Genomic DNA, 27,277 nt, shown 5'->3' with positions numbered 1-27,277 from the left:
CACCTCAGCACTTATTCTAGTCTACCTAATCTAGTTATCTTTCACTTGGATTAATTTGTTTCCTGAGTTTTAGCCATTTTCAATCCATTCTCTTCACTGATCTTTATAAAAGGCAAATCTTATATAATAAAAGGCTAATATGCATATTGACCGAACAGCAGAATGACCATTCACTATGACGCATACTGACCACCGGAGGGCAGATGCTCAACACAGGAGCTGCCCCCTGGTGGTTAGTGCTCCAGAAGCCAGCTCACGGCTGGTGAGTGCAGTGGCAGTGGCAGGAGCCTCTCCTACCTCCGCAGCAGCACTAAGGATGTCTGACTGATGGCTTAGGCCGGCTCCCCATGGCAGTCTGACATCCCCCAAGGGCTCCTGGACTGTGAGAGGGTGCAGGCCCAGCTGAGGGACCCCCCCCAACCGAGTGCACGAATTTTGTGCACCAGGCCTCTAGTCTTATCATGACATTCCATTGTTTCTGCTTAAAACCCTTCAACGACTCATAGAGAAAGCCCTAAACTCCCTAATAAAATTCAGCAGTGTATAGCCCACTAGCAAATATCCTGTGCTCACACATATAATTTGTACTTAGTTCTTTCCCCCCACTTGGATGAGGGAGTCTCATTCTTCCTGAATAGATAACCAAGGATGACAAGACATTTGAAGGAAAGCCTTCAGCAGCAAAGAAACCAAAAGAGAAAGGAAATAAGAACTCTGATGAATCATAGATAACACAGATAAAGAAAACTTTCAGAAGAGCTATAATATCCTCAGAGATTTTAAAGATATTACATTCATAAAACAAGAATGAGAAGCCATGATAAAAAAAAAAATGAAAAAAGGGCTCCTAGAAAAGAAAAACATGAGCCAAGGTGATGATTAAAAAACAAACAAACAAACAAACTCAAGATAAGAGAGGTCAGAGAACATCAATTGTATCTCAATAAAGCTGGAAAATAAAAATCAGAAAGAAAAAGAGTAGCTAAGACGTCCACATTCAACTTACAGAGTTAAGAAAATGGAGGGCAAAAGATATAAGAATATAAGAAAACTTTCCAAAACCAAAAGACACACATTTTCACATTGAAGGAGTGCATGCATAATGAACTTTTAAGGACCCACATCAAGGCAAATCATACAATTTCAGAATATCAGGGATAAATAGATAATCCCAAATGCTTCCAGAAAGGAAAAAGCAGATGTCAAACCAAGAATGAAAATTAGAAGGGCACCAAACTCTAATGGCAACTCTGTATACTAGAGGACAATAGAGAAATATCTTCAAAAATTATATGCATAACCCAAGGACACAGACAATAGTGTGGTGAAGGCCTGGGACAGGGAGGAGGTGGGGGGCAGGCGGCCGGTACAGGCTAGAAGGGGTCAATAGGGATAAAAAGGGAACATCTGTAACACTACAGATAAGTTAAAAAAAAATTCTATGGAAAAATAATTTATACCTAACATCCTATTGCCAGTCAAATTAAACTGTCAAATAAAACTGAAGTAGCATCTTCAAGTACACAAAAATCTCAAAACAGTTTCCTCCCACAAGGATGGAAGAAAATATTAGACCCAGAAAACAGAGCGTTGAAAGCAGTAAAAATGTGACAGGAAGTTCCAGCAGAACCAAAGCATTACCGGCTCAGATTGAAGTAAAATGTGAATTTTAAGGAAGTTAATGGAATTATAAATTTGAACATTTGAAAATTAATACTAACTTTTCTCTGGTGAAGCATGTAAGAAAAAAGGACAGCTACACAGAAAATGTTAAAAATAGAATTATTAACTCTAGGAAAAAAAAAAACAAAGAAAGGAAAATATCACAGGATATAACTAACTAAAGAAAACTATACATAGTTGTAATGATATAAAACAGTCATTGCTGTTTTGCCAACAATTATGACATACTCTTAATAGAAAGGTGGGCGGGCATTGAGGTGATACGTAAGAGAGCCAAATATGCATCTGTTTTGAGAGTAAACAGCATCTCAAACTGATTTACCAAGAAATGGCAGTATAAGTTTAGAAATATGGAGGTAAATGCCAAAATAAATAAAAGAACTGTAGCAAGCTAAATGGTTGCCCCTAAAAGGTGTTCATGTCCTAACCCCCCAAAGCTAATCCCCATTAAATTTTTGTAGATAAAATTAAGTTAATTAGAGAGTGGAAAAATGGCGGCAGAATAGACAGACGTATCCCGAGCCTTGTCCCAGAGCAGATAGAAAGAATAGCTGAGGGTCGCACAGGGAGTGTCTGTTGGAGAGTTAACGGACAGCTATACTCCAGGAGAAGGTGGGGGACTGCTGGACGGAGGTCCCGACGGGGCAGCCCCCACTGCTGCCGGGTTCCCTCCCGGAGCCACCGGCTTGGACATGGAGACCACGCCATCCTAAAGGGGAAAGTGGATGTTATTGGAAACCTGAAAATCTACAACTGCGGAACCCACCCAACAGCTGCGAACCCCAGAGCACCGGTCCCCAATTGGCACAAACACGCGGATTCAGAGGAGCTCTACACTCCACCACGGAAAGGTCAGATTTCGCCTGGGATAAGGTGAGGTCTCTGGTCCCAGAGAAATGCGTGCACTGCGGGAACTGGAGGACCGGGGGAAGTCTGCACCTAGAAAAATCCGTGGCTGTTGGGGCTGGTGTGATCATTAAATGAAGAAGGGGGTCCTCAGAGCTGCTAACAGAGGGGATCTCTAAAAAGCAAACCATTTTGATCTGACGCAGAAGGACAGCCTAAAAATTTTGTGAATGTGACAGCTGTTTGGACACAAGGGGGAAAAGGGGATTGCGCAGGCTTACGCGCAGACCCGGAGTTCGCACACTCGCGCTTTCTCCTCTTTGAATCCTTGTTTCTGATCACTGAGCCCAATACATAGGATCACCCAGTTGGGGACACCCTAGGAAACTGCAGGGGAAAGTTGTTTTTCTGGAACCTGGGGATCAGAGCAGGAAGTGACCGCCAGAGAACCAGCTCTGGGGCAGCCCACTCCCACAAACCGGTATTGAGTGCCATAGGGAAAGCAGGATCTAAGCACAGGCTAGAGAGGACCTATAGACCCGGAGGTCAACCCAGAAACACTGCCACCCAGGGGCTGAATCACAAATTGACTCTTGTGTAATCACAAATTAAGGAATACAAGAAAGTAAGACACACCGCCTGTTTAAAAATCAGGACTGGCTTACAACACTGAGGAGCAGTGGAACGCAGGGAACTGCAATACTGTCCTGACTGGGAAACAGGCGTGCCAAACAGAACAATAGAGGAAGTGAATGACCTTCACTACTGCACATTTTATTTTATTATTTTTTTTAAATATATTTTATTGATATTTCACAGAGAGGAAGGGAGAGGGACAGAGAGCTAGAAACATCGATGAGAGAGAAACATCGATCAGCTGCCTCCTGCACACCTCCCACTGAGGATGTGCCCGCAACCCAAGTACATGCCCTTGACCGGAATCGAACCCGGGACCTTTCAGTCCGCAGGCCGACGCTCTATCCACTGAGCCAAACCGGTTTCGGCTGCACATTTTATTTTTATTATTTTTTTTTATTTTTCATCTTTTACTTAAGAAACTAAGTTTTTTTCTTTTTTCCTCACTTGATTTTACCTTTTTAATTATTACATTTTTATTTTCAATCAGTATTATTACTACTATTTTACCTTTTTAAAAAAGTGTCATTTTATTTTCTCTTTATTTGACTTTGAGATTAGTGTTCTACATTCTGTTTTCATCTTTCCTTTAGCATCATTCTACTCTATCTCAACTCTACCTTTATGCCATCACTCTCTTCCTAACTTTTCCCCTTTTGTTGTCCTGTTTCTCTTACCCTTTTCCTGCCTTAGATTTTCCCTATTCTTTTTTACCCTGTTAAAATTTCACCCTACTTATATTTCTAATTTCCAATCCCCTGCTCCGAGTTCATACACACCTCTCTCTTCTCTGTCTTCACTATCCAAAAATTGTTTTTCTCTCTGTCCTTTTGTTGTTTGCTTGAATGTCGATTATATATTTTTTTTTATGCTTGAGATTTTTTCTTTTTTGTTTTGGTTTTTTGTTTGCTTTGTTTTTTGCATCTGTTTTTCCTTGCCTCACTTGGTATTAATTGTTGTTTGTAGTTTGTATTCATCTCCAGGTACTTGTTGCTGGCATTTGCTGGGATTAGTGGCTGTTCTGTTGGAGTGTTCCCCCCATATATACAGTTTGTTCCCCTTTTTTTCTTATTCTTTCTTTTTTTTCCTTTTCCCAATTTCATTTTGGCACTCCTTACTTTTTTTTTTTTTTTCCCTCCTCTCTTCTTCTTTCTCTCCTATCCCTTAATTTGCCTTTCTCTGGTGGTCACCTTTATTTGGGGTTATTAATATTGTGAATACATTTCTGTTCAGTGCCTTGTGTGTGGTACTTGGTTGTGTTGTATTTTGCGCCTTTAAATCAACGCAGGAGAGAGAGAACTACATAAATTAAGTTAATTAGATCTGGAGATGAGACTGTCCTAGATTATCCAGATGGGCCCTAACTCAATGGCATACAAAGGAGGGACACACAGACAAGGCGATATAAAGGAAGAGTAGAGAGAGATGAGGCCAGAAGCCAAGGAAAGCCTGGAACCACCAGAAGCTAGAAGAGGAAAGGAACAGAATTGCCCTTACAGCCTTCAATGAGAGCACAGCACATTCTGGCCTCCATAACTATGAGATAATAACTACCTGTTGTTTTAAGTCACGAAGTGTGTGGTAATTTGTTAAGGCAGCCCTAGGAAATTAATACGAAGACAGAAACTGGTTGCCCGCCAGAAGCAGGACTAACGAGTGAAGAAAGGTAAAGACTGCTTTTTCATTATAAGCCTTTTGGTACAATTTGACTTTATAACTACTATATACACATTACCTTAATAAAATAATTAATTATTTTTAAGTGTGTAAATTAAATTACATTAGAGTATTTTTCCAAAAGACATATCAACTACCTACTTAATTAAGATCGCAAAAGCAAGTAGAATGAAACAATAAGCCCAGGCAGGCAGGGAACATGTGTCTCCTGATCACCACTGAATCTCCAGGATCTAGCTCAACACATGGTAGACTTAAACACTAAATAAATATAAGTTGTTGATAACTAACACAAAACTGGTCTTGTTCCCAAACAAAAAAGTATCAAAATCAGTACAAAAACCCAGTATCAATATCTTTTAACCAGGTCTGGGCTCCATAACATTAATGCAAAATTACTTAAAATTACTATGATTACTAGCAACCTCTGTGTATATTTCATCAATAACTATAACAGCAGATTCTTAAAGTCCCCCCCCCCATAATTCTATGGTTGAACAGTAAAATGAAACAAAATTATATTCAGCTTTATTATAGTTATCTAAAACAGTAATTTTATTTTTTAAAATATTTTTATTGATTTCAGAGAGGAAGGGAGAAGGAGAGAGAGACATAAACATTAGTAATGAAAGAGAATCACCAATCGGCTGCCTCCTGCACACCCCACACAGCAGCCTGTAACCCAGGCATCTGCCCTGACTGGGAATTGAACCATGACCTCCTGGTTCATAGGTTGATGCTCAACCACTGAGCCATGCCAGTCCAGCTAAAACAGCAATTTTAAAACTAATCTTATGCCAGTTCACTTGACTTTTAAATGCCTAAATTAAATTTAATTTTAAAGTCCCATGAGAAAGATTTTTTTGCTATATATACTATGTTTACTTTGTATATAACTTTTAAGACTCATTAATGGCTTTCTTTCCTATAGGATTATTACTCTCCATCACATTATCATTAAAAAAATGTTTTGTTCTGGGCCTTGCTGGGTAGCTCAGTTGGTTGGGGCATCATCCCATACACCAAAAAGGTTGTGGGTTCAATTCCCAGTCAGGGCACATACTAAATTGCAGGTTCAGTCCCCGGTCAGGCAGTAACTGATGGATGTTTCTCTCTCACATCAATGTTTCTAACTCTCTAACTCTCTCTCTAACTCTCTCTCTAACTCTCTCTCTCTCTCTCTCTCTCTCCTCTCTCCTCCCCGCCCCCCCTCCTTTCCTTCTCTCCCTCCCTCCCCCCTCCCTTCCTGTCTCTTTAAAATCAATAGAAACATATCAGGTGAGGATAAGTAAAAAAGGTTCCATTCTGACTTAAACGTTTTGGATTTCATTAGGACACTCTATTAAAGAAACACAATGAAAGTTATGTTAAGGCTTTCCAAATTATGGCTTTCAGAAGCAGGAAATAAAGTGTGGAGTCTTTCTGAATATGTGATATGCAATGACCAGTGATCGTAGCAATGAATTACATTACTCATTATGCACAAAGAACCAGAAAACCAAGAATGAAAAAAAGATACAGAATCATGACTTAATAAAGATTTAACTTTAAAATCAACTTCCTTTAATTTTTGAAATCTATTAGAAAAAACTCTTCATTTTAGGCAGCACAAACTCTTTAATAAGGATGTATTTATTTAGCACTCCTCTTACCTTTCTTGTTAATAGACTTTTACGTCTCATTCCACAAGCCTCTAGTTGTAACCTTCCTCTTAACGCTAATTCAATTAACATACAGCCACGTAATCCAGATGATATACAGTCATTCCAAAATGATGTGTAACCCTATTTAAAAAAAGGAAACAAAATAGCTAATTTACTTTTAATTCAGAGACAAAAATAGAAATATTTTTAACCATTTGGTGCCTTTTACCTTCCATATCTTGCCATAATTATAATTTTAAATACAATATTAAAAAATATATAATTACTATGCATTACTACTCTAGGATTTTCAGGGGTTTACTGTCTTTTCACTACTTATCCTTACCTGCAGATGAATAACTTCAGAAATCAGAGGTTTAAATATATAGTACCTTTCATTCTTCGTTAAGTTATGTGTTTATTAAGCTCTTCCATATTGCAAGGACCAGGGTTCAACAACACAGTTAACCTCAGATTACAGTGGTTTATTATTAGTATACATGGGCAAGTTAAGCAGCCCAGGAAAACCATCTAGCCCAATGTGGTCTCGGGAAATATTAGAATAACATTCATTCAATGCCGTCTATGATAAAAATATAAAGTTAATTTTGGAAGACTATATTAGAAAATTTATGTATGGGCTCATGCTTTAAATTCTGAATGAGAAATAGTAAAACGATCATATGGGCCTCCAAAGAGAAATTTAAGAGCCTATATCGAAAGTGGAAGAACAGCCAGACAATGAGATTGATAGACACCTAGGGATCTGGGGTTACTCAAGTCTATCAGGAATCAACCAGATGAAGTCAGGACACTCTTTGAGAGTGAATAACTGGGAGTTGTCTAAATTATGACGCCATTAACTTTGCCAGCAAGGTTGCCAGCTATCAACTTAAAGCACCCAACTCTGAAGAGGAAGCAGAAGCTACAACTGGTTCTAGTTAAAAGTCAGAACAGGATAGCATAATCTTGGTAAAAAGAAGAGCAGGCAAATTGATTCTCTGAAGAATGGAGGGCCTAGGATTAAGAAGGCCTAAAACTCTAGACCAGTGGTTCTCAACCTTTCTAATGCCACGACTTTAATACAGTTCCTCATGTTGTGGTGACCCCCAACCATAAAATTATTTTCGTTGCTACTTCATAACTGTAATTTTGCTATTGTTATGAATCGTAATGTAAATATCTGTTTTTCCGATGGTCTTAGGCGACCCATAGGTTGAGAACCGCTGCTGTAGAGTCTTGGTTCTGGCACTTTCTCAAAGTCAGTCTTGGTACTTTGTCAGGCCACAGTGGTTGTTAATCTGTGTATTTCAGAAGATAACTGACCATCAGGATCCTTGGTCCTTCACTACTGACACAAGGACTTAGCCTAAGGAAGTCACCACCCCTGAGAATGAAGGCTTTGGGAAAATGAGAATTTAGATTAAGAGAATAACAAGGAAATAAACAAAAATATCAGTTTGAAGAGAGAGATTTGCCTGGCCGGCATGGTTCAGTGGTTGAGCATCAACCTATGAACCAGGAGGTCACGGTACGACTTTCTGTCAGGACACATGCCTGGGTTGCGGGCTTGATCCCCAAGTGTGGGGCGTGTAGGAAGCAACCAATCAATGATTCTCTCTCATCATTCATGTTTCCCCATCTCCCTCTCCCGCTGTGAAATCAATAAAAATATATATTTTAAAAAACTAGAAAAAGAACTAAATTCAAAGCGATCAAAGGGCAAGAAATAATAAGATTACCAAAATAAAAAATAAAAGCAAGGACAGAAATTAAAGGATTAGAAGGGAATACTATAAACAATTCATGCCAATAAATTAGACAATCTAGACAAAATGTTCAAGTTCCTGGAAAAAAGACATGAATTACCTAAAATGGCTCAACAAGAAATATAAAATCAGAATAAAACTATAACAAGAAATTGATTAGGTAATAAAAATCTTCACACACAGAGTGTCACTGAGATGTAAGAAGAATCTAGCTGGACCAGATGTTGAGAGACCTGAACACTGACCGCCCCCTCCTCCCACCAAGAAATACTTGTTAAGGGATTTTAAAGAGGTCATTTAATATCCTCTTTAAGTCTCCATTTTCTTATCTACACAATGACAGAGGCAGACTTCAAGCACTCAACAAGGAAGACTCTAATCAATTAAGAATTCCCTAAGGCAGTGGTTCTCAACCTTTTTAATGCCACGACCCTTTAATACAGTTCCTCATGTTGTGGTGACCCCCAACCATAAAATTATTTTTGTTGCTACTTCATAACTGTAATTTTGCTACCGTTAATGAATTGTAATATAAGTATCTGTGTTTTCCGATGGTCTTAGGCGACTCTGCTAGCGGTTCTCAACCTGTGGGTTGAGACCCACAGGTTGAGAACCGCTGCTGTAAGGGGATAAATGTGACTTAGGGCAAAACAGTATACATGACCTATTTTAATTAAAAAAAAAGCACTTGCAAGTCAATCATCAAGGGTATTTTAAAAACTCTTTAATAGCATATAAAGAACTGTCTGATGAATGTTAACATATAAGCACTTATAATGAAGTACCTGAAAACTGGTGTTTGGCACTATTACATGTAATTTTAAAGAGGACAAGAAAAAGTTCAAGTTTTCTCTTGACACTGAAATTTTTCTAAATATCAAACGTTAAGAAAATTTGGAAATATCTTGGCACACTGTTAATAGTTACAGAGACATGCTAAGTGTGTAATACATTTAGATTTTAAAATCCAAGTTAAAGACTCTCTGGCTGATAGATTCTGGACTACATGGAAACCTAAAAATCACCACTATCTCCTAAAAACCCCACATTCCGGTATGCTGAGATAAATTAATGAAGCCTACAGAAGATGGCTTGTCATAAAAAAGAATATTGATTAAAAAGCCAAAAAATAAAAGTAGATTAAAAAAAAAAAAAGTTATCCTATCCTTGTATAGAAGCAACTTCTAAAATGGTTCCCAATGATCCCTGCCTCTTGGTATTCATGCCCTCATGCAATCCCCTGCTCTTGAATATAGACTAAACTTGGGGACTTGATTCTAAGAAACAAAATATGGCAAATATGATGGTATGTCACCTCAGCGATTAGGCTACAAAAAGATTGTGGCGTCCACCTTGGGCCTCCTCCTCCTCCCTTGCTCTGTCAGCTACCATGCTGCAAGTTGTTCTATATAGATACACATCAGGCAAGGAACTGAGGCTCTCAGTCCCACAACCTGCAAGGAACAGAATCCTCTCCAGTTGAGCATTCAGATGAAACTGAAGCCCTGGCCAACAACTTAACTGCAATCTCATGAGGCATCTTGACCCAAAAGCACCCAGTTAAGCAATGCCTGATTCCTGATCCACAAAAACTGAGATAGTATATATTTTCTGTTTTAAGCTAAATTTTATTACACAGTTTAAGAAAACTATCATAATGGCTGCCTAGAGCTGGGAGTGATAAGGAAAAAGGAAAGTGAGGGCTAAAGGATCTGGGGTTTCGGGCGGGGGGGGGGGGGGGACGTGGGGGAGGATTAATAAAAATGTTCTAGCCCTAACTGGTTTGGCTCAGTGGATAGAGCGACAGCCTGTGGACTGAAAGGTCCCAGGTTCGATTCCGGTCAAGGGCATGTACCTTGGTTGTGAGCACATCCCCAGTAGGGGTGTGCAGGAGGCAGCTGATCGATGTTTCTCTCCCATCAATGTTTCTTTTTTTTTTTTTAATATATTTTATTGATATTTCACAGAGAGGAAGGGAGAGGGACAGAGAGCCAGAAACATCGATGAGAGAGAAACATCGATCAGCTGCCTCCTGCACACCCCCCACTGGGGATGTGCCCGCAACCAAGGTACATGCCCTTGACCGGAATCGAACCCGAAACCCTTCAGTCCGCAGGCCGACGCTCTATCCACTGAGCCAAACCGGTTTCGGCTCCCATCAATGTTTCTGACTCTATCCCTCTCCCTTCCTCTCTGTAGAAAATCAATAAAATATATTTTTAAAAAAATGTTCTAAAACTGATCGTGGCGATGGTTGCAAAACTCTGTGAACCTTGAAATGTATGGTATGTAAATTATATTTCAATAAAACTGTTACCAAAAAGAGATAACTAACGATCCTTGTGTGAAATCACTTCTGATATCTTACATGAACTTTTAATTATTTCAAAGTAATTGAGTAGAAAAGTTTTGGGGGAAAAATTGATCAAGAGTATGAAGGTGACTTCAGCTAAACACAGATTTAAAAACACTAGACTAAAAAAAGCAAATAATGACTTAAACTGGAAAACTATGAACATTTGCAGGTGATATAATTGAATACTCAGAAAAATCAAAGAGAATTAATGGAAAAATTACTATAAACAATAAGAGAATTTAGAAAAGTACCAAGATTATAAAATCAACAGACATCAATAGCTGTCATATACAAACAATAAAATATAAAAGGTAAAAATACTTGCAAAGACCTCATTTACTATGGTAACCCCCAAAAAAGAAAATATCTAGGCAAACCTACATGAAGGAAACTTCAACTCTCTTGAAATACTAAAAAATAGATTTGGACAATGGAAAACATCTCATTCTTAGATACAAAGACTCAACATTATAAAGTTATCAGTTTTTCCTAAGTTAACATAAATTTAATATGATCCCAATAAAAATAAAACCTGTTACCCTGGTTGGGTGGCTCAGCTGGTTGGAGCATTGTGGTACACAAAAAGGTAGTGAGTTCGATTCCCACTTAGGGCACATAGCTAGGTTTCGAGTTCGATGACCAGTTGGGGCACATACAGGAGGCAGCGGATCAATGTTTCTCTCTCACTTAGCTGTTTTTCTCTCTCTCACAAAAATCAAATCCATGAAAACATATCCTCAGGTGAGGATTAAAAAAAAAAAAAAAGAGTGCCAAAACCGGTTTGGCTCAGTGGATAGAGCGTCGGCCTGCGGACTGAAGGGTCCCGGGTTCGATTCCGGTCAAGGGCATGTACATTGGTTGCGGGCACATCCCCGGTGGGAGGTGTGCAGGAGGCAGCTGGTCGATGTTTCTCTCTCATCGATGTTTCTAGCTCTCTATCCCTCTCCCTTCCTCTCTGTAAAATATCAATAAAATATATTTTTAAAAAAAAAGAGTAAAACAATAATAACTGGTTGGGTTTTTTTGTTGGAACTATACAAATTAAAAATAAAGTTCCTAAAGAAAAATAAAAAAGATTAGCCAAGAAAACTTGGGAGAGGAGGGAGCAATATATGGGGAACAGAAGTGGAAATTGTCCTACTAGGTAAGACTTTAGATTTAAAAGCCTCTAGGAATGAAATGATGTGATACTGGCACATGAACAAACAGATCAAAAGAAGCAAGTCTTGCCTTAGCCGATTTGGCTCAGTGGATAGAGCATTAGCCAGGGGACTGAAGGGTCCCAGGTTCAATTCCGGTCAAGGGCACATGCCCAGGTTGCGAGCTTGATCCCCAGTGTGGGGCATGCAGGAGGCAGCCGATCAATGATTCTCTCTCATCATTGATGTTTCTCTCTCTCCTTCTCTGAAATCAAAATATTTTTTTAAAAAGAAGTCTTAAAATAGATCCAAGAAAATACTGAAATCTAGTATATGATAAAGGTTTTATCTCCTATCAGTAAGATGAAAAGATGGAGATTTTAACCAATAGTATTGGGACAATTGGAGAGCCATTTAGAAAAAAAAAATGTATTCATTCTTCATAATAACCTTCAAAATAAAATGCAAATGTATTGAAATGTAAAATGAAGCAATAGCGCTAAGAAGAAATGGGGGTGAATACCTTCATAACCTGGGAAGGGAAAAAAACTTCCCAACTATTATTCAAAAACTGGAAGAAATAGACTGGTAAAATACACTTTTTTTTTCCAGTTTGCAAGGCAAAAACCATAAGCAAATGAAAATGTAGGAAAATATATTTATAGCATATCACAGATAAAGGGCTAATATCTGTAATACACAATTAGTTCCTAAAACTTAAATGAAAGTAAGATCAATACTCGATTTTTACATGGGCAAAAAATGTGGAAGGAATAATTCACACAAAAAAAAACAAAAAATACTCAAACATATAAAAAATGCTTCCATCACTCATAATAAAATGCACATTTAAATTACCTAAGAACTCAACAACAAAAAACACAACTCAAATAAAAAATTGGCAAAACAAGTGTCCATCAAAAGATGCATGTATAAACAAAGTATATACATACAATAGAACATTAAAAAGAAAGGAAATTCTGACACATGCTATACCACTGATGAAACCTGGAGGACATTATGCTAAGTGAAATAAGACAGGGACAAAAAGAGAAACACTACATGATTCCACTTACATGAAGTACCTACAACAGTAAAATTCATAGAAAACAGAATGGTGGGTGACAGGGGCATGTGGAAGGGGAATGGCAAGTTAATGGGTACAGTTTCAGTATGGGATGATATAGTAGTTCTGAAGATAGATGGTGGTGATGGTTGCACAACAATTAGAATGTCCTTATCGCCACTAATCTATACACGTTAAAACGGTTAAAATAATCAATTGTTTTGTATATATTTTACCACAATTTTTAAAACTACATGAGACAATGCTTACATATCAAGACTGGCAAAACTTTAAAATTCTGACAGCATACTCTGTTGGTATAATGAGGGCAATAGGCACTCACGTATACTGCAAAGAGAATGCAAAAATGACACCACCCCTACTGAGGGAATTTGGAAATCTAGGAAAATCACATGTACCTTTAACTTGACAATCCTAGTTCTAGGACTCTACTCTGAAAAACATCCCCATAATATGAAACAATATATGCATAAAGTTATTAAATGTGACATTATCTAAAGTAGCAAAAACTTGGAAACCCATAAACCCATCAATAAGGGATAAATAAATTAATAGATGAAGATATACAGTCAAACCTCAGTTCTCGACTGTCTCCCATCTTGAACAATTCAATTCTCGATCAAGTTGTTCACGGGGAAAAATGTTTATGTTGTCAAACCAAACTTCTTGTTGTCAACCAAACTTTCGACTTGACCACCCTTTCATGCTGATACCTCAGTATGACAAAAAGCATCTCTCAGGCAACAAAACAGAGAATGCTTTTGTTGAAAGAACAACAGCCACCAGCGACAGCATTTCAGAGGCAGCCATGTATGTAAAAGTGAAGATGCCGCATACTGACTTACTGAAAGACAGCCCTGGAATGAGTGCCGAAAGTGATTCATTTAATTCTAGTAGGGGGTGCTTAGATAAATTTATTAAGTGTTTATTTATATATTAAAGAGTACATTAGACATGTACTATATTAGAAGGGTTAAAATGGAATCATTTGGGGGTCTGGAACAGAGTAATCCAATTTACATTATTTCTAATGGGAAAAAATGATACAGTTTTCAAACAAGTAACTTTTTGAACAGTCTTCCAGAACAAATTAAGTTTGAGAACTAAGGTTCCACTGTATATACATAATGGAATACAATAGAGCCATAAAAGATGTCTATGTAATGATGTGGAACAATTTTCAGTGTTAAAAGGAAGATGCCAAGCAACATATATAACAGGCTACCTTTTATATGAGGAGGAGAGGTGCTAAGAAACACTTCCCAAACTATTTTTTTTATTACCAATAAGGGAAGGTAGGAATTAAATAGAAGGGACAACGATGAAAATCAGACGCCTAACTTGTAATGTAGTTACACACTTTCAAAACAGAAAAAAAAAATTTAATTAATGAAAACAAATGAACTAACCTAAGTATATACTTCTTAGTAATACCAACTACATAGAAAAATTAATTATTTTAACTGGCTTTAGAAGGCATTATTTTAACTAAAAAAAGTAATACAAAGAAATTTTAGATTGAACTCAATAGTCAGTTGGTAGTGATACTGACATTACTATTTTAACCCTTTGTACAGCATAAGCGTCTATAGACACTTTAAAAAATCATTTTTCATGAGAATTTTCAACTGAAAATATTCAAGAATGCCCAAATTGTGAGCAATATATTTATTTTTGTAATATTCATTGCAAATTGATTTTTTAAATTAAACTCAAAATATTGTGGCGTGTAGGGATGGTTTCTGTTTTGGGCATGTGGCAGTTAACTGGTTAAAACTATTTTTATACATGTAGTAAGCCAATGCAAATAAGTTAGTATTTTAGGAACCAGTATTTTCAATAAGAGAAAAGAATTGTAAAATCCAGTAACTAAAATAAAAATCCATAATGTTAAAGTTGAATCCAAAAGATGTACACTGATTTTTTCCCTTTCATATATTTTTTGTTTCTATCTCTATACTGGGAAGTCCTAGAAGCAATGAGAGCCCAGAAACACTGAATACACCCAGTATCCCGACTGTGGTCCATTCCCCACTAAAAGAAACTAGGACTCCTTGAAGGAATGACTGATTCCAGGTCTGGAGCAGGATACATACAAGGTGAGCCTGGAACTTTGTTGTTGACCAGAAGAAATAAGTGATCAAATATTAGTAAGTCATATCAAAAGAACACTAAAGCCAAAAAGAATTCCCATAGGCAAGGTGGGACAATACGAACATAAAAAAAAAAGCCCAAACCAGTTTGGCTCAGTGGATAGAGCGTTGGCCTGCGGACTGAAGGGTCCCAGGTTCGATTCCAGTTAAGGGCATGTACCTTGGTTGTGGGGCACATCCCCAGTAGAGGGTATGCAGGAGGCAGCTGATAGATGTTTCCCTCTCATCAATGTTTCTAACTCTCTATTCTTCTCCCTTCCTCTCTGTAAAAAAAATCAATAAAATATATTTAAAAATAATTAATAATAATACAAGTGATTAAAACAAGGTATTTTTAAAGTAATAATTTTAAATAAGAAAAAAGCCCACAGCTCACTTTTGCCCCACCCTGTATATAGTTCAGTAAACTTACTGCTTTAACTTTTTAATTATTTTAACTTAGCATTCATCTTTGTAACATCTGGGTACTCTAAAGATATTTAAAAGCTAAATTTTAAGGTTAGGCAGGTCATTAGTGATGGACACATTTTACATATATGTAAGCTAATCTTGACTGAAATAAAAATAAAAAATTGTGAAATGTTTTACTTTGACTTTTTCAAAAGTTTGAGACTTACAGCTTTTAAAAAATAACCCTTAACAATTTATATGCAGTTCTTTAATTTCCAGTCCTCCTATAAGGAAATGGGTGAGGGAACACAAAAGTTTACCTACAAATTATCAACCAATAAGAATCATTTTGACAAAAAAATTTAACTCAGAACTTCCTACAGTTCAGTATGCTACAACTGTTCCTCCAGCTACTAAAAGACAAATTCTATTACAATAAGAATTCTTATCAGAGAAAAAGGTTTCTAAACCTCAGCTATACTCAAACTTTTTATTTTCAGTATTAATTTCAGTGTTTCTCAACTTTTTTTCAATATCACTCCATAAAGGAGCTTTTTCAGACATTTTTTCCCCTAACCTCTCCCCCATTAAATTATAATAAGATGGGTTCCCTGTATATGTGTTTGGATGCTTATGTGTATCTATGCTTTATACATAAAAAGAGCAAGAACTTTTCACCACCACCCCCAGAACCAATTTTCACTCCCTTAAGGAAACCATTGAAAATAGATGATTTACTTAATATTTATTGAGTGGTAGCTATATGTCAGGCTGAGATACTATCAAAATAGCAACACAATTTAGTTTTGTACTTTACCATAAGAATTTTGAGCCACAGAACTAAAATGAAAATAGAGATCTTCTTCCTAGTGTTTATACCTAGTGAAAGGGCTGGCTCAATAAATATTTGATGAATGCATGGAGATTGTTAGAATTATAGATGTGGTGGTTACACAGCTTGTGAATGCCCTTTAGCAAGATGGCCAGGCTGCAGAAATGTTGGCTTTAAAATATGAGCATAAAAATAAAAAGAATCACCAGTAGCTGCCTTGCAGAGTTGTCCAACCAGTATTAAAATCTTCATGAGTGATAAACCTTTCTTACGTTAAACCACACACAAAAAAGAAATGCTGGCTTCAGATCTCAAGTAACTCAGAATTCAACTCACTGCCAACCTTGAAACCTGGAATTTTCTAGTTAATTTTCAGGAGGAAAACAAAACAAAACAATGAAAAAACTTAAAACTAAAACAAAGAAACAGTTCCTACTCAGTAATCTTTAACCTTTTGGTTCACGATATGCTTTGAGTATCTGATGAAAGCATTATGTCCTCTTTCTCCAGGAAAACACCCAAAATACAAGTGCAGAGTGTTCAGTTTGTAAAAACCATCTGTAAACTCCAATTTAAGAATTTTTTCATTAAAGGAATATGTAATCCAAATGCAGTTTATTAAGTTTAGTTTTAAAATATTATTTTTTCATTTAAAAATTAGTTTTTAAAAAAATATATATTTCAGAGAGGAAGAAAGAGGAAGAGACAGAAACATCAATGATGAGAGAATTATTGATCAGCTGCCTCTGCTCACCCCCTACTGGGGATTGAACCAGCAATCCAGGCATGTGCCCTGGAACGAAATTGAACCCGGCACGCTCCAGTCCACAGGCCGACACTCTAGCCCAGGGGTCCTCAAACTTTTTAAACAGGGGGCCAGTTCACTGTCCCTCAGACCGTTGGAGGGCCGGACTATAGTTTAAAAAAACAACTATGAACAAATTCCTATGCACACTGCAGGCCCGGGACTAGTCGGCTGCTAAGCAGGACAGGCAGCGGCACCCGGCGGGCTAAATGTCCTCGGCGGGCCACATGCGGCCCGCGGGCTGTAGTTTGAGGACGCCTGCTAGCCACTGAGCCAAACGAGTTAGGGCTAAGTATTAGGGTTTTTTTGTTTTTTGTTTTGTTTTTTTAAATATATTTTATTGATTTTTTACAGAGAGGAAGGGAGAGGGATAGAGAGCTAGAAACACCGATGAGAGAGAAACATCGATCACCCGCCTCCTGCACACTCCCCACTGGGTACGTGAATCGAACCTGGGACCCTTGAGTCCGCAGGCCGACGCTCTATCCACTGAGCCAAACCGGTTAGGGCTAAATATTAGTTTTAAAGCTTAAATGTATATTTAACCAGAAGCATTTTTTTTTTTTTTTGGTAATGTAATGTACCTTAATATTAATTGTATTCTTACAAATCAGAAATTTACCAAACATCTAAAGTGAAAGTCTACTTCCTACACATCACTGTAATACCTAAATTAAAACTTCAGTACATCAGCCAAAACCGGTTTGGCTCAGTGGATAGAGCGTCCGCCTGCGGACTGGGGGGTCCCGGGTTCGATTCCGGTCGAGGGCGTGTGCCTTGGTTGCGGGCACATCCCCGGTGGGGAGTGTGCGGGAGGCAGCTGATCGATGTTTCTCCCTCATCGATGTTTCTGGCTCTCTATCCCTCTCCCTTCCTCTCTGTAAAATATCAATAAAATATATTAAAAAAAAAAAAAAAAAAAAAACCTTCAGTACATCAATTTCAAAATGAAGCCAGGTTCCTACCTTTGGTACTTGTCACTAAATGTATTAAAATGGAAGAAACATGGGGACAAGCACAGTCTCAAGGTGCTGCTTCAAAAGGAGACTCTTGTTGGGCCAAAATGTTAACATGACATGGATGATGTCTTTAGAGCAGTGGTCGCCAACCGGTGGTCCGTGAGGTCCAAAAGGTTGGCGAACGCTGCTTTAGAGTATTTTGAGATATATAAGCTGACACTTACTATAACTATTTCTTAAATATAAAAAAATTCCCCAAATATTTCAAAATGTGAACAAAGTCATTTCAAAATACTGTACATTCTAAAAGATAATCTCAAATGATTAATACAGGGCAACTCAGAAAATTTAAAGTTAATAAATATCATTTATTAGTTTTCTGGCCACATTGTGAAAGAACCCTGAGGCACTGAAAATGGTTTCAATAGTACAATATCTCAGTTGAAAGGTATAGTCAAATGGTTCAATGAACTCCAAAAACTAATTTTTGAGATTCTGTATCTCTGACTTTCGTGCCTACTCTTAAATACATGCAAAAAAAAAAAAAAAGGTTCAAATCTTTCAAAAATATGAATGATTATTTGTATTAATAAGGAATCAAAAAATTCCAAAACTCAGAAGCCTTTATTATACTTTGTTACTAAAATCTTAGCACATCTTGAAATACTGAATATTTGTTGAATGAATTACTCATCAAATCTGATATGCTGAGATGGTGTATATCACTGCATATTATAGAAAGGAGAATTTTTTTTTAAGTTATACATTTTCGTAAGTATTATATTTCAAAGTAGTGAACTTGGGAAACTTATTCCAAAAATGGAATGCATCTATCTTTGGGATCAATCTTTGGAGCCAGTTTAAAAGCCATGCAAAGTCCGTTCCATCATTTTAAACTTGTACACACTGACATTATTTGGATAGGTCTCCAAAAAACCTCATCAATTTAAACTTGCACATATTGACACTACTAAGATAGTTCTCCAAAAAACCTCATGGCCTATTTTGCTCTCAACAGGCAAAGTCCCGGGAGAAAATATCTGACTGGACAAGCCTAGGCCTGGTTGCACCACAAAAAGGGAAGGTGTAAATGCTTCAATAGGGCATCTTGGGCTATACACACAATGGGGAATGCCTTAAAAGCAAGACAAACTTTGGGGGAATTCTTGGTGGAGAGCAAAACAAAAATGTCTGTAGCAGTCCAATCAGAACAAACAAAAGAGAGGACTACTTCTCCATTTAGAGAATTTTAAGGCTCAGAGAGCCTTATGTAAAAATAAAGGATACACTTCAGACCAGGACTACAGCACCTCTTTCCACTTCTGCTATTCCTCAGACTCACTCTAACTTATACCTGATCATTTAAAATAATCGAATCCCATCTTAAATCACTAAGATTTGCCACCGACAAAGATATTTGAAAGTACATGACACAGTCTTAGCTGGTTTGGTTCAGTGGATAAAGCGTTGGCCTGTGGACTGAAGGGTCCCAGGTTTGATTCTGGTCAGGGGCACATGCCTGGCTTGCGGGCTCGATCCACAGTGGGGGGCATGCAGGAGGCGGCCAATCTATGATTCTCTCTCATCACTGATGTTTCTATCTCTCCCTCTCCTTTTCTCTCTGAAATCAATAAAAATATATTTTTTTAAAAAGTACATGATACCAGCCCTAGCTGGTTTTGCTCAGTGGATAGAGCGTCGGCCTGTGGACTGAAGGGTCCCAGGTTCGATTCCACTCACGGGCATGTACCTTGGTTGTGGGTACATCCCCAGTAGGGGGTATGCAGGAGGCAGCTGATCGATGTTTCTCTCTCATCGATGTTTCTAACTCTCTATCCCTCTTCCTTCCTCTCTGTGAAAAATCAATAAAATATATTTAAAAAAAAAAAAAGTACATGACACCAGTTATTTAAAGTAATTCTCAATGAGGCATTCTGAAAACACTCAGGCATCTACGGAAAATCAAATAGTAGGGGAAAGAAAAATACCTGGCTCATTTGCTTCCCCTCCCCCTCAAACAGGAAAGATTACAGAAATGGTGCCAATTATTTGAAAGTTGAATTCAAGTTTAAACCTATCTGCCATCCTTGCTGTAGCCTCTGAAGATTTACTTCAATACCTATGTCTTTGATGCTCCACCCAGACTGAGCACAGGAATTCCCAGAAGGGCTCTGCCATCTGTTTTAATATAAAAGCCAGAAAAGATCATCATGGGTAAAACAAACAAACAAACAAACAAACAACCCTGAAATGTGTTCCTAAATTTAAAAAAATAATCTTTCACAATGACTTTAGAGTCACCCATAACAGGTAATCTGAAGCCAGACCATATGCTTACTGGCAAGGTGAGGCTTCTGTTCAGTAAAGAGGGGAAGGAGGAGAACACTTAGATTCAGGTAATGTCAAAGTAACTTTTTAACTATGGTAGATTATAAATGTGTTACAAATTGATAACTCAATGAGAATGAACAAATGACAATCTCACAATATGGATGAATCTCACAAACAATGCTTAACAAAAGCAAGACACAAATGAAAATACAAAAATGAAAAAAATTATTCTATGCTGAATTCTAAAGCCAAGATAGTGGTGACCTCTGAGGACTAGGCAGTGACTGGAAAGGAAATCAAGTGGGACTTTGGAGAGCTGGTCATCTTCTGTTTCTTGACCTAGGTGCTAGTTTAACAGGAATGTTCAGTCTGTGAAAATTCATCACATTTATGATATTTGCATTTTTCTGTAAGTTTATTATTGAACAAGAGTATTTTTTTAGATACATTTTTATTGATTTCAGAGAGGAAGGGAGAGGGGAGAGAGATAGAAACATCAATGATGAGAGAGAATCATTGATCAGCCACCTCCTGCAGGGCCCACACTGGGGATCAATCCCACTACCTCGGCATGTGTCCTTGACCGGAATTGAATCCGGGATCCTTCAGTCCACAGGCCATCGCTCTATCCACTGAGCAACCGGCTAGGGCTCAACAAAAATATTTTTTAAAAGCTGTAAGTCTCACCTTTTGAAAAAGTCAAAGTAAAATGTTTCATGACCTGCCTAACCTTAAAATTTAGCTTTTAAATATCTTTAGAGTAACCAGATGTTACAAAGATGGATACTAAGTTAAGATAATTAAAAAGTTAAAGCAGTAAGTTTACTGAACTATATACAGGTTGGGGCAAAAGTAGGTTTGTAAACCTACTGTAAACCAACTTTTGCCCCACCCTGTATTATGAACTTGTTAATATCAAATTTAGTACATTAAAATCTAATACTAACAAGCATAAATGCCTAGGCTCTGGGTAAGAGAGTAATTCCTACCCCTCTAATAAGAGTGATACAAGTTGAAGACATGGGGAAAACCTCCAAAGGAGAAATACATGAATGGATGAGTTGACAGGGCTGGTTATTAGTAAGTGAAGACATAAAGACAGGAAAAAATACAGAAGTTAATCATTAAAACCTAATCTGAAGTAGTGCAAAATCCCAACCACACCCACCTCCTCTTCAACTCCCCGGACAGGCCTACAACAGGCAATATGAAGTTCCCTATGGTGGTTGTTGAAATCAGCAAGAAATATTCAGAATTAGCTAGTGTCTGGCCCTTGGCCAAGACATGGCAAAATTTGTAACTCCTGACACAAACACAACTGATGACTTAAATTATCTGCCACCAGAGAACTTTAAATTGTCTAAATTTTCTAAGTACTACTTTTTTATACTGATTATATACTGGAATAATATTGAAATAATATATATATTTTTAAATCCTTTATTGTTTAAAGTATTACAGATAGTATTAAAGAGGTCTCCTTTTCCCCCCACTGACCTCTCCCCGGCCACCCCCACCTCCCACTAAGTACTATTTTTTAAATTATATTTTTTATTGATTTCAGAGAGGGAGAGGGAGAGATGGAAACATCAATGATGAGAATCATAAATTCAACAAATTGTTTAGATTATCTTCATGAAAATCTATCACAGGAAAATAGCGTGCTGATATGCTAAACATTTAGAGTAACACATACTTGAAACACCGTAATTGCTCACTCTGAGTAACTCAAAAGTCCGAAAGCTAGTTTTAGTATATTTAAGTTTTAGTTTTACATCAGGACATTTCCTCACAGAAATCGCTCAAAAACTGTAAAACCAAAATGTCCACTCAGGAATGAGGATGACTTGTTTTCTTCCTTTTTCATTTTCTTTTTCTAAAATGTTACTTTTGTCCCAAAGAAAAAAGATTATTATAAATAAAGAAAAATGTTTATTACCAAGATTCTAAATTGCGAAGCCTAAAAAGGCAGGTTGAATACCTTCTAGAATCATATTTCTAGGACACTAGACATGTAGTTTATTTTTCCAAAGAACAAAAAAATTCCACATACAGCCTAGGCCCACTTCGCAGCCAGAGAGACATAACCTTTTTCATGTGATCTTAGTAAAACTTCAGCAAATGGAAAACCTAGATATTGCAAATGTTCTAGAGTCTACACAGTTCTATCAAGGTAAACTTTAGTTCATTTGATTACTAAATATCAGGAGTCCACCAACAGTCCATATAACCTCACCTATGTCTGATACATTTTGGTGAAGACTAAGTTGTTTCAGAAGGATTAAATATTTTTACCCACCTTCATGAATTGACAAAATGTTCTTACAATCAAAACTTAGGAATACCTGAAACTAATATAATTTTGTATGTCAGCTATAATTTTAAAATTCTTTAAAAAAAAACAAAAACTTAGATCTTTTTGTATCTGACGTCTCAAAATGTCTGTGGTGTCCATGCTGAAACAAGCTTCTGAAACCACCTTAACACATATGATTTAGACTAACCATCTCCCCCACAGTCTGGAAGCCTCTTAATATAATCATTTTTGTAGACAGAAGAACATGTGATAAAAAACACACACACACAAATAAAGGAAAATGCTAATGACAGAACCTAGGAGATGAATATATAAGGCGTACACTAGTGAGTGTTTTTTTCCCCCAACTGTATGTGTGAAAATTCTCATAAGATATTTGGGTGAATATAATCTTTCAAAGTCTGAACAAAAATACCTATGGCAACTTCAGCCTACCTAAGGCTGTGAGGCCTTTCATCAAATCACAAGCCTAGCACTTCAAGCCCCAAGCACCCCACGAAAAAGCCCTTCCTTAAGACATTCTGAAGAATAGAATATCAACTGATAAAACTTAAAAGCAGTATTAAAAAATAACCTTCCACCCAAAACAAGTTTACCTAGAGAGTCATTTCCCAGGAAGTGTCATGAGGATTTTGTTGGACTTTTAACTTTATCAGTAAAATAACTTTGCCCATTACCATTTCACCGACCTTTTAAAAAATCCCAAGCAGTCCACCTTAAAGCTTTTTAACCTCCCAGAAATCAGACCCGCGGAGCTCTTCCCGGTGCTAGAACCTGCAAAACCCGGGAGTTCGGGGCTGGTGGCTCCAGGTGCTCCGCTCTAACCCGCGTCTCCAGGTGGGAATTGTAACCTGGCGTGTCCACGGGCTAAAGGGCTATTAGCCGCGCGGAAGAGGCGAGGAGGAAATGCACAGCCAGGGAGTCGGACAGAACTGAGTGATGTGAAAGGAGGAAGGGAACCTGAGCCGTCTGCGCGGGGAGGACCTGGGGGCAACGGGCCAGCCGGGCGCCCCCGGGCGCGGGAGCTCAGAGGGCGGACGCCCGGGTCCCGCCGGCCACCCCGCCCGGCGCGCACCTCTCGGTCCTTGAGGCCCAGCAGGAGCACCTCCTCCATCAGGGTCAGCCGCGTTTCCTTGGAGTCGCCCTTGTCGTCGTCGTCCTGTTCGTCGCGTCGGCTCTGCGCGTCGTCCTCGCCGCTGCCGCCACCGCCGCCGGCCGCCCGCTCCTTGTCGGCCGCGCTGCGGGAGGCCTCGGTGCGGCGCTGCACCAGGCCCGAGCTGCGCTGGGTCAGCGAGGTCATGGCTCCGGCCGAGGCGCCGCGCCAGGCCGACTGGGACGCGGGACAGACCGGCTTTCCCTCCTCCTCCCCCGCGGCCCCCGACCCGGGCTTCCGTGTTAAATCCGGGCGCTGGGGCGACGTCTGACGGCAGCGGGGCCGGGGGCAATCATGGGGAGACGGCGGGGGCGAGGCGGGCGGGCAGGGCGTCGGCGCGGCGCGAGACGGGTTCCTTCCTTCCTGCAGCCGCTGCCAGGAAGCAGCCGGAGCTCCGAGGCGGCGGCGGCGGCGCCTCTCCAATATGGCGGCGCCGGCTGACGTCACCGGAGGATGTGGCACGCTGGCGTGGGGCTGGCCCGAGGGCGCCGGAAGCGGCGGCGGGGGGCCGAGAGCCACGCCTCCTCCCGCAGGCCACGCCCCTCCCGCCCCGGGTCGTGGTCGCCGGCCTGTGCTCCTCCTGCTGTGTCCTCCCGCCCCGCCTACCCCTTCGCTTGTCAAGAAACCAGGGCTGGAGCCAGGAGTCTGGAGACGTGGCCTACCGATGGGCATCCCGGTCTGCTCCAGCTGTGCCCCTAGCTCCCGGACACCACCATCCTCGGAGTTGGCCTCGGCCGGGCTTGCGGGGACCCGGCTTGGAATCCCGGGGTCCCCACGAGACCCAGAAAGGACGTGGGTCGCCGCGGATGGGAGCGAGAGGAGGCGCGCGCTCGGCCCACACTCCTTTCTGAAGGAGCAACCGCACTTAAATGGCTTGAAGGGGACTTTCAGTGTTTTCTGGATGTATTACTGTATGGAAGAGGTTAGAACAAATTGACTGGTTTTGTTTGTAACACTTTCCCTCACCTCCCGACTCGTAAAGTGACCACGAGCGCAGGGAGGACAGTTAGTGCTGCCCACGTCGGTTCACTCGCCCTTGACGAACTTTAAAGAGACAATAAACCTGTTGAGTATCATGCTTGTCTTTGTTCACATTAAATTTCCCTCAGTTTAATCACACGGTTACATCCTCTTGGAGTGCTTGACAATTTATGCAAGTTAGGTTAAAGAAGCCGTAAATGTCAAACCAGATTGGAGGTATGAAAAGCCGGGAGGGTGGAGCTTGTAAGTAGAACATTACCTATTAATAATGGCATTGTATGCCATCCAATATTATTGAAAATCAACAATGACCTCGGGCTGTGGCTACAGAATGGTTTGGGGTGGGCAAACTTTTTGACTCGAGGGCCACAATGGGTTCTTAAACTGGACCGGAGGGCCGGAACAAAAGCATGGATGGAGTGTTTGTGTGAACTAATATAAATTCAAAGTAAAGGAGCGGAGGGGAGAGCAAGAGAACCCTCCACTCTTTCGGCTCCGCCGGCCGGATAGAACAGCCGAACGGGCCGGGTCCGGCCTGCGGGCCGTAGTTTGCCCACGGCTGGTTTAGGTAGAAACATATTGTTGTAACAGGACTTAAGCTATAATAAATGAAAAATGCCAGTTGTCAAACCGTCCTGTAGAATATTCTGACTACAGAGCTCTCCCCACTTTGCAAAACCATTGTCCAAAAGTGGTCATACCTGTCACCATCCCAAGCCCTGGCAATCCAGAATGCAGAATCTCCAGCGGCTGGGAGGAGGGGCAGGGTGAGTACAAAGTAGACCTTTTCATTTTCCCTACTAGAGGCCCCGTGCACAAAATACGTGCACTGTGGCGGGGGCGGGGGGGGGGGGCAGGAGTCCCTCAGCCCAGCCTGCACCCTCTCCAATTTGGGACCCCTTGAGGGATGTCCGACTGCCCGTTTAGGCCTGATCTCGATAGGATTGGGCCTAAGCGGGCAGTCGGACATCCCTCTCACAATCCAGGACTGCTGGCTCCCAACTGCTCGCCTGCCTGCCTTCCTGATTGCCCCTAACCGCTTCTGCCTGCCAGCCTGATCACCCCCTAACCACTCCCCTGCCAGCCTGATTGATGCCTAACTGCTCCCCTGCCAGCCTGATTGCCCCTAACTGCCCTCCCCTGCAGGACTGGTCACCCCTAACTGTCCTCCCCTGCAGGCATGGTCACCCCTAACTGCCCTCCCCTGAAGGCCTGGTCACCCCTAACTGCCCTCCCCTGCAGGCATGGTCACCCCTAACTGCCCTCCCCTGCAGGCCTGGTCACCCCCAACTGCCCTTCCCTGCAGGCCCGGTCATCCCCAACTTCCCACCTCTGCCGGCCTGGTCACCCCTAACGCCCTCCCCTGCAGGCTTGATCACCCCCAACTGCCTCCCTTGCAGGCCTGGTCCCTCCCAACTGCCCTCCCCTGCTGGCCATCTTGTGGCGGCCATCTTGTGTCCACATGGGGGAAGGATCTTTGACCACATGGGGGCAGCCATGTTGTGTGTTGGAGTGATGGTCAATTTGCATATTACTCTTTTATTAGATAGGATTATCTGGACAAAGGTCAACTTCACCTCAAATAATTTCTCCTATTCACATCCTGTTCAGCTTTTTCTTTTTCATCCCCCAACTCTTTCCCAAAGCTTAAGTAGGTTTCCTTTTAAAAGTAATGTAATTTTCTTTTTTGATTAATATAGTCAAATGAATAGTTGAAGGAGGATAAACATAGATACAGTGTGTGGATGAAAGGGGCCACATGCTAACCTGGCAAGCTCAGGGAAGGCCTGCATGGCGGTCTTGCAAACTCAGAGTCCTAAAGTAACCACAAAGGATCGTCTGAAATTAAACTTTAACTAAACACAGTTATGGTGGGCAGTTACATCCTAGGCCGGTATCTTCACTGACAAGGTCAACCTTTACCTTAACTGAGCCTATCTGTCTTTTTGCATGTATGATAACATATCCTTGAAATGTCTGGGTAACTTGTAACTCCCCTTTTTCTGGACCCTTTGGGGCACAACCTAATGTGCTGGGCGCCAGGACAGATACCACAAATTCCTTCATTATTATCATGTTAATTATTCCTGCACCCACCTAAGTATGTGTCTATCATTTTACTTTTTATCCAATCCCAGGTGTTTCCCTGCTTTGCTTTCTCCCGCCTCTCTAGTCTATCACCAATGGATTTCATGTAACCACCTACATCCCTTTCCTTTGATTGCAATGTATAAATACAGATGTAACCCGCTATTCTCCGGAGCAATATCTCAATTCATTGAGGTTCTGCTTCCCGGCATATGTCAACAGTTTGGCTCAAATAAACTCAAAAATTCTTTACAGGTTTCAATGGTTTTTTACGTTAACAAGTGAAAATCTTCCAGACCTGCCCTTATTCACCCAGTAGTTCCCCCTGCCCCTCCCTTGGTGGTTTTAAAATATGCAAATTATCTGATGTTCCTTCTCTCAAAAGCTGAAACCTAATTTCCCTGCCCAGACTTAGTGGCTCTCTTCATATGA

The 27,277-nt window shown here is 40.0% G+C and overlaps 1 protein-coding gene across 1 annotated transcript in view; it reads right to left on the bottom strand.

The window, feature by feature from the left end:
- The window catches only part of GOLPH3 (golgi phosphoprotein 3), a 39,940-nt gene extending 15,092 nt beyond the window's left edge, over positions 1 to 24,848 (bottom strand). The window contains exons 1-2 of the mRNA XM_080677885.1: positions 23,699 to 24,848; positions 6,495 to 6,626 (exon numbers count right to left, since the gene is read on the bottom strand). Coding sequence (XP_080534011.1) covers positions 6,495 to 6,626; positions 23,699 to 24,448 — 882 coding nt within the window. The 5' untranslated portion in view covers positions 24,449 to 24,848. The remainder of the gene's footprint in view (positions 1 to 6,494; positions 6,627 to 23,698) is intronic.
- Positions 24,849 to 27,277: the final 2,429 nt, after the last annotated feature.

The sequence above is a fragment of the Plecotus auritus genome (assembly GCF_963455305.1).
Source record: "Plecotus auritus genome assembly, chromosome: 7".
NCBI lineage: Eukaryota > Metazoa > Chordata > Mammalia > Chiroptera > Vespertilionidae > Plecotus > Plecotus auritus.
This window is presented reverse-complemented; position numbering and strand designations above follow the sequence as displayed.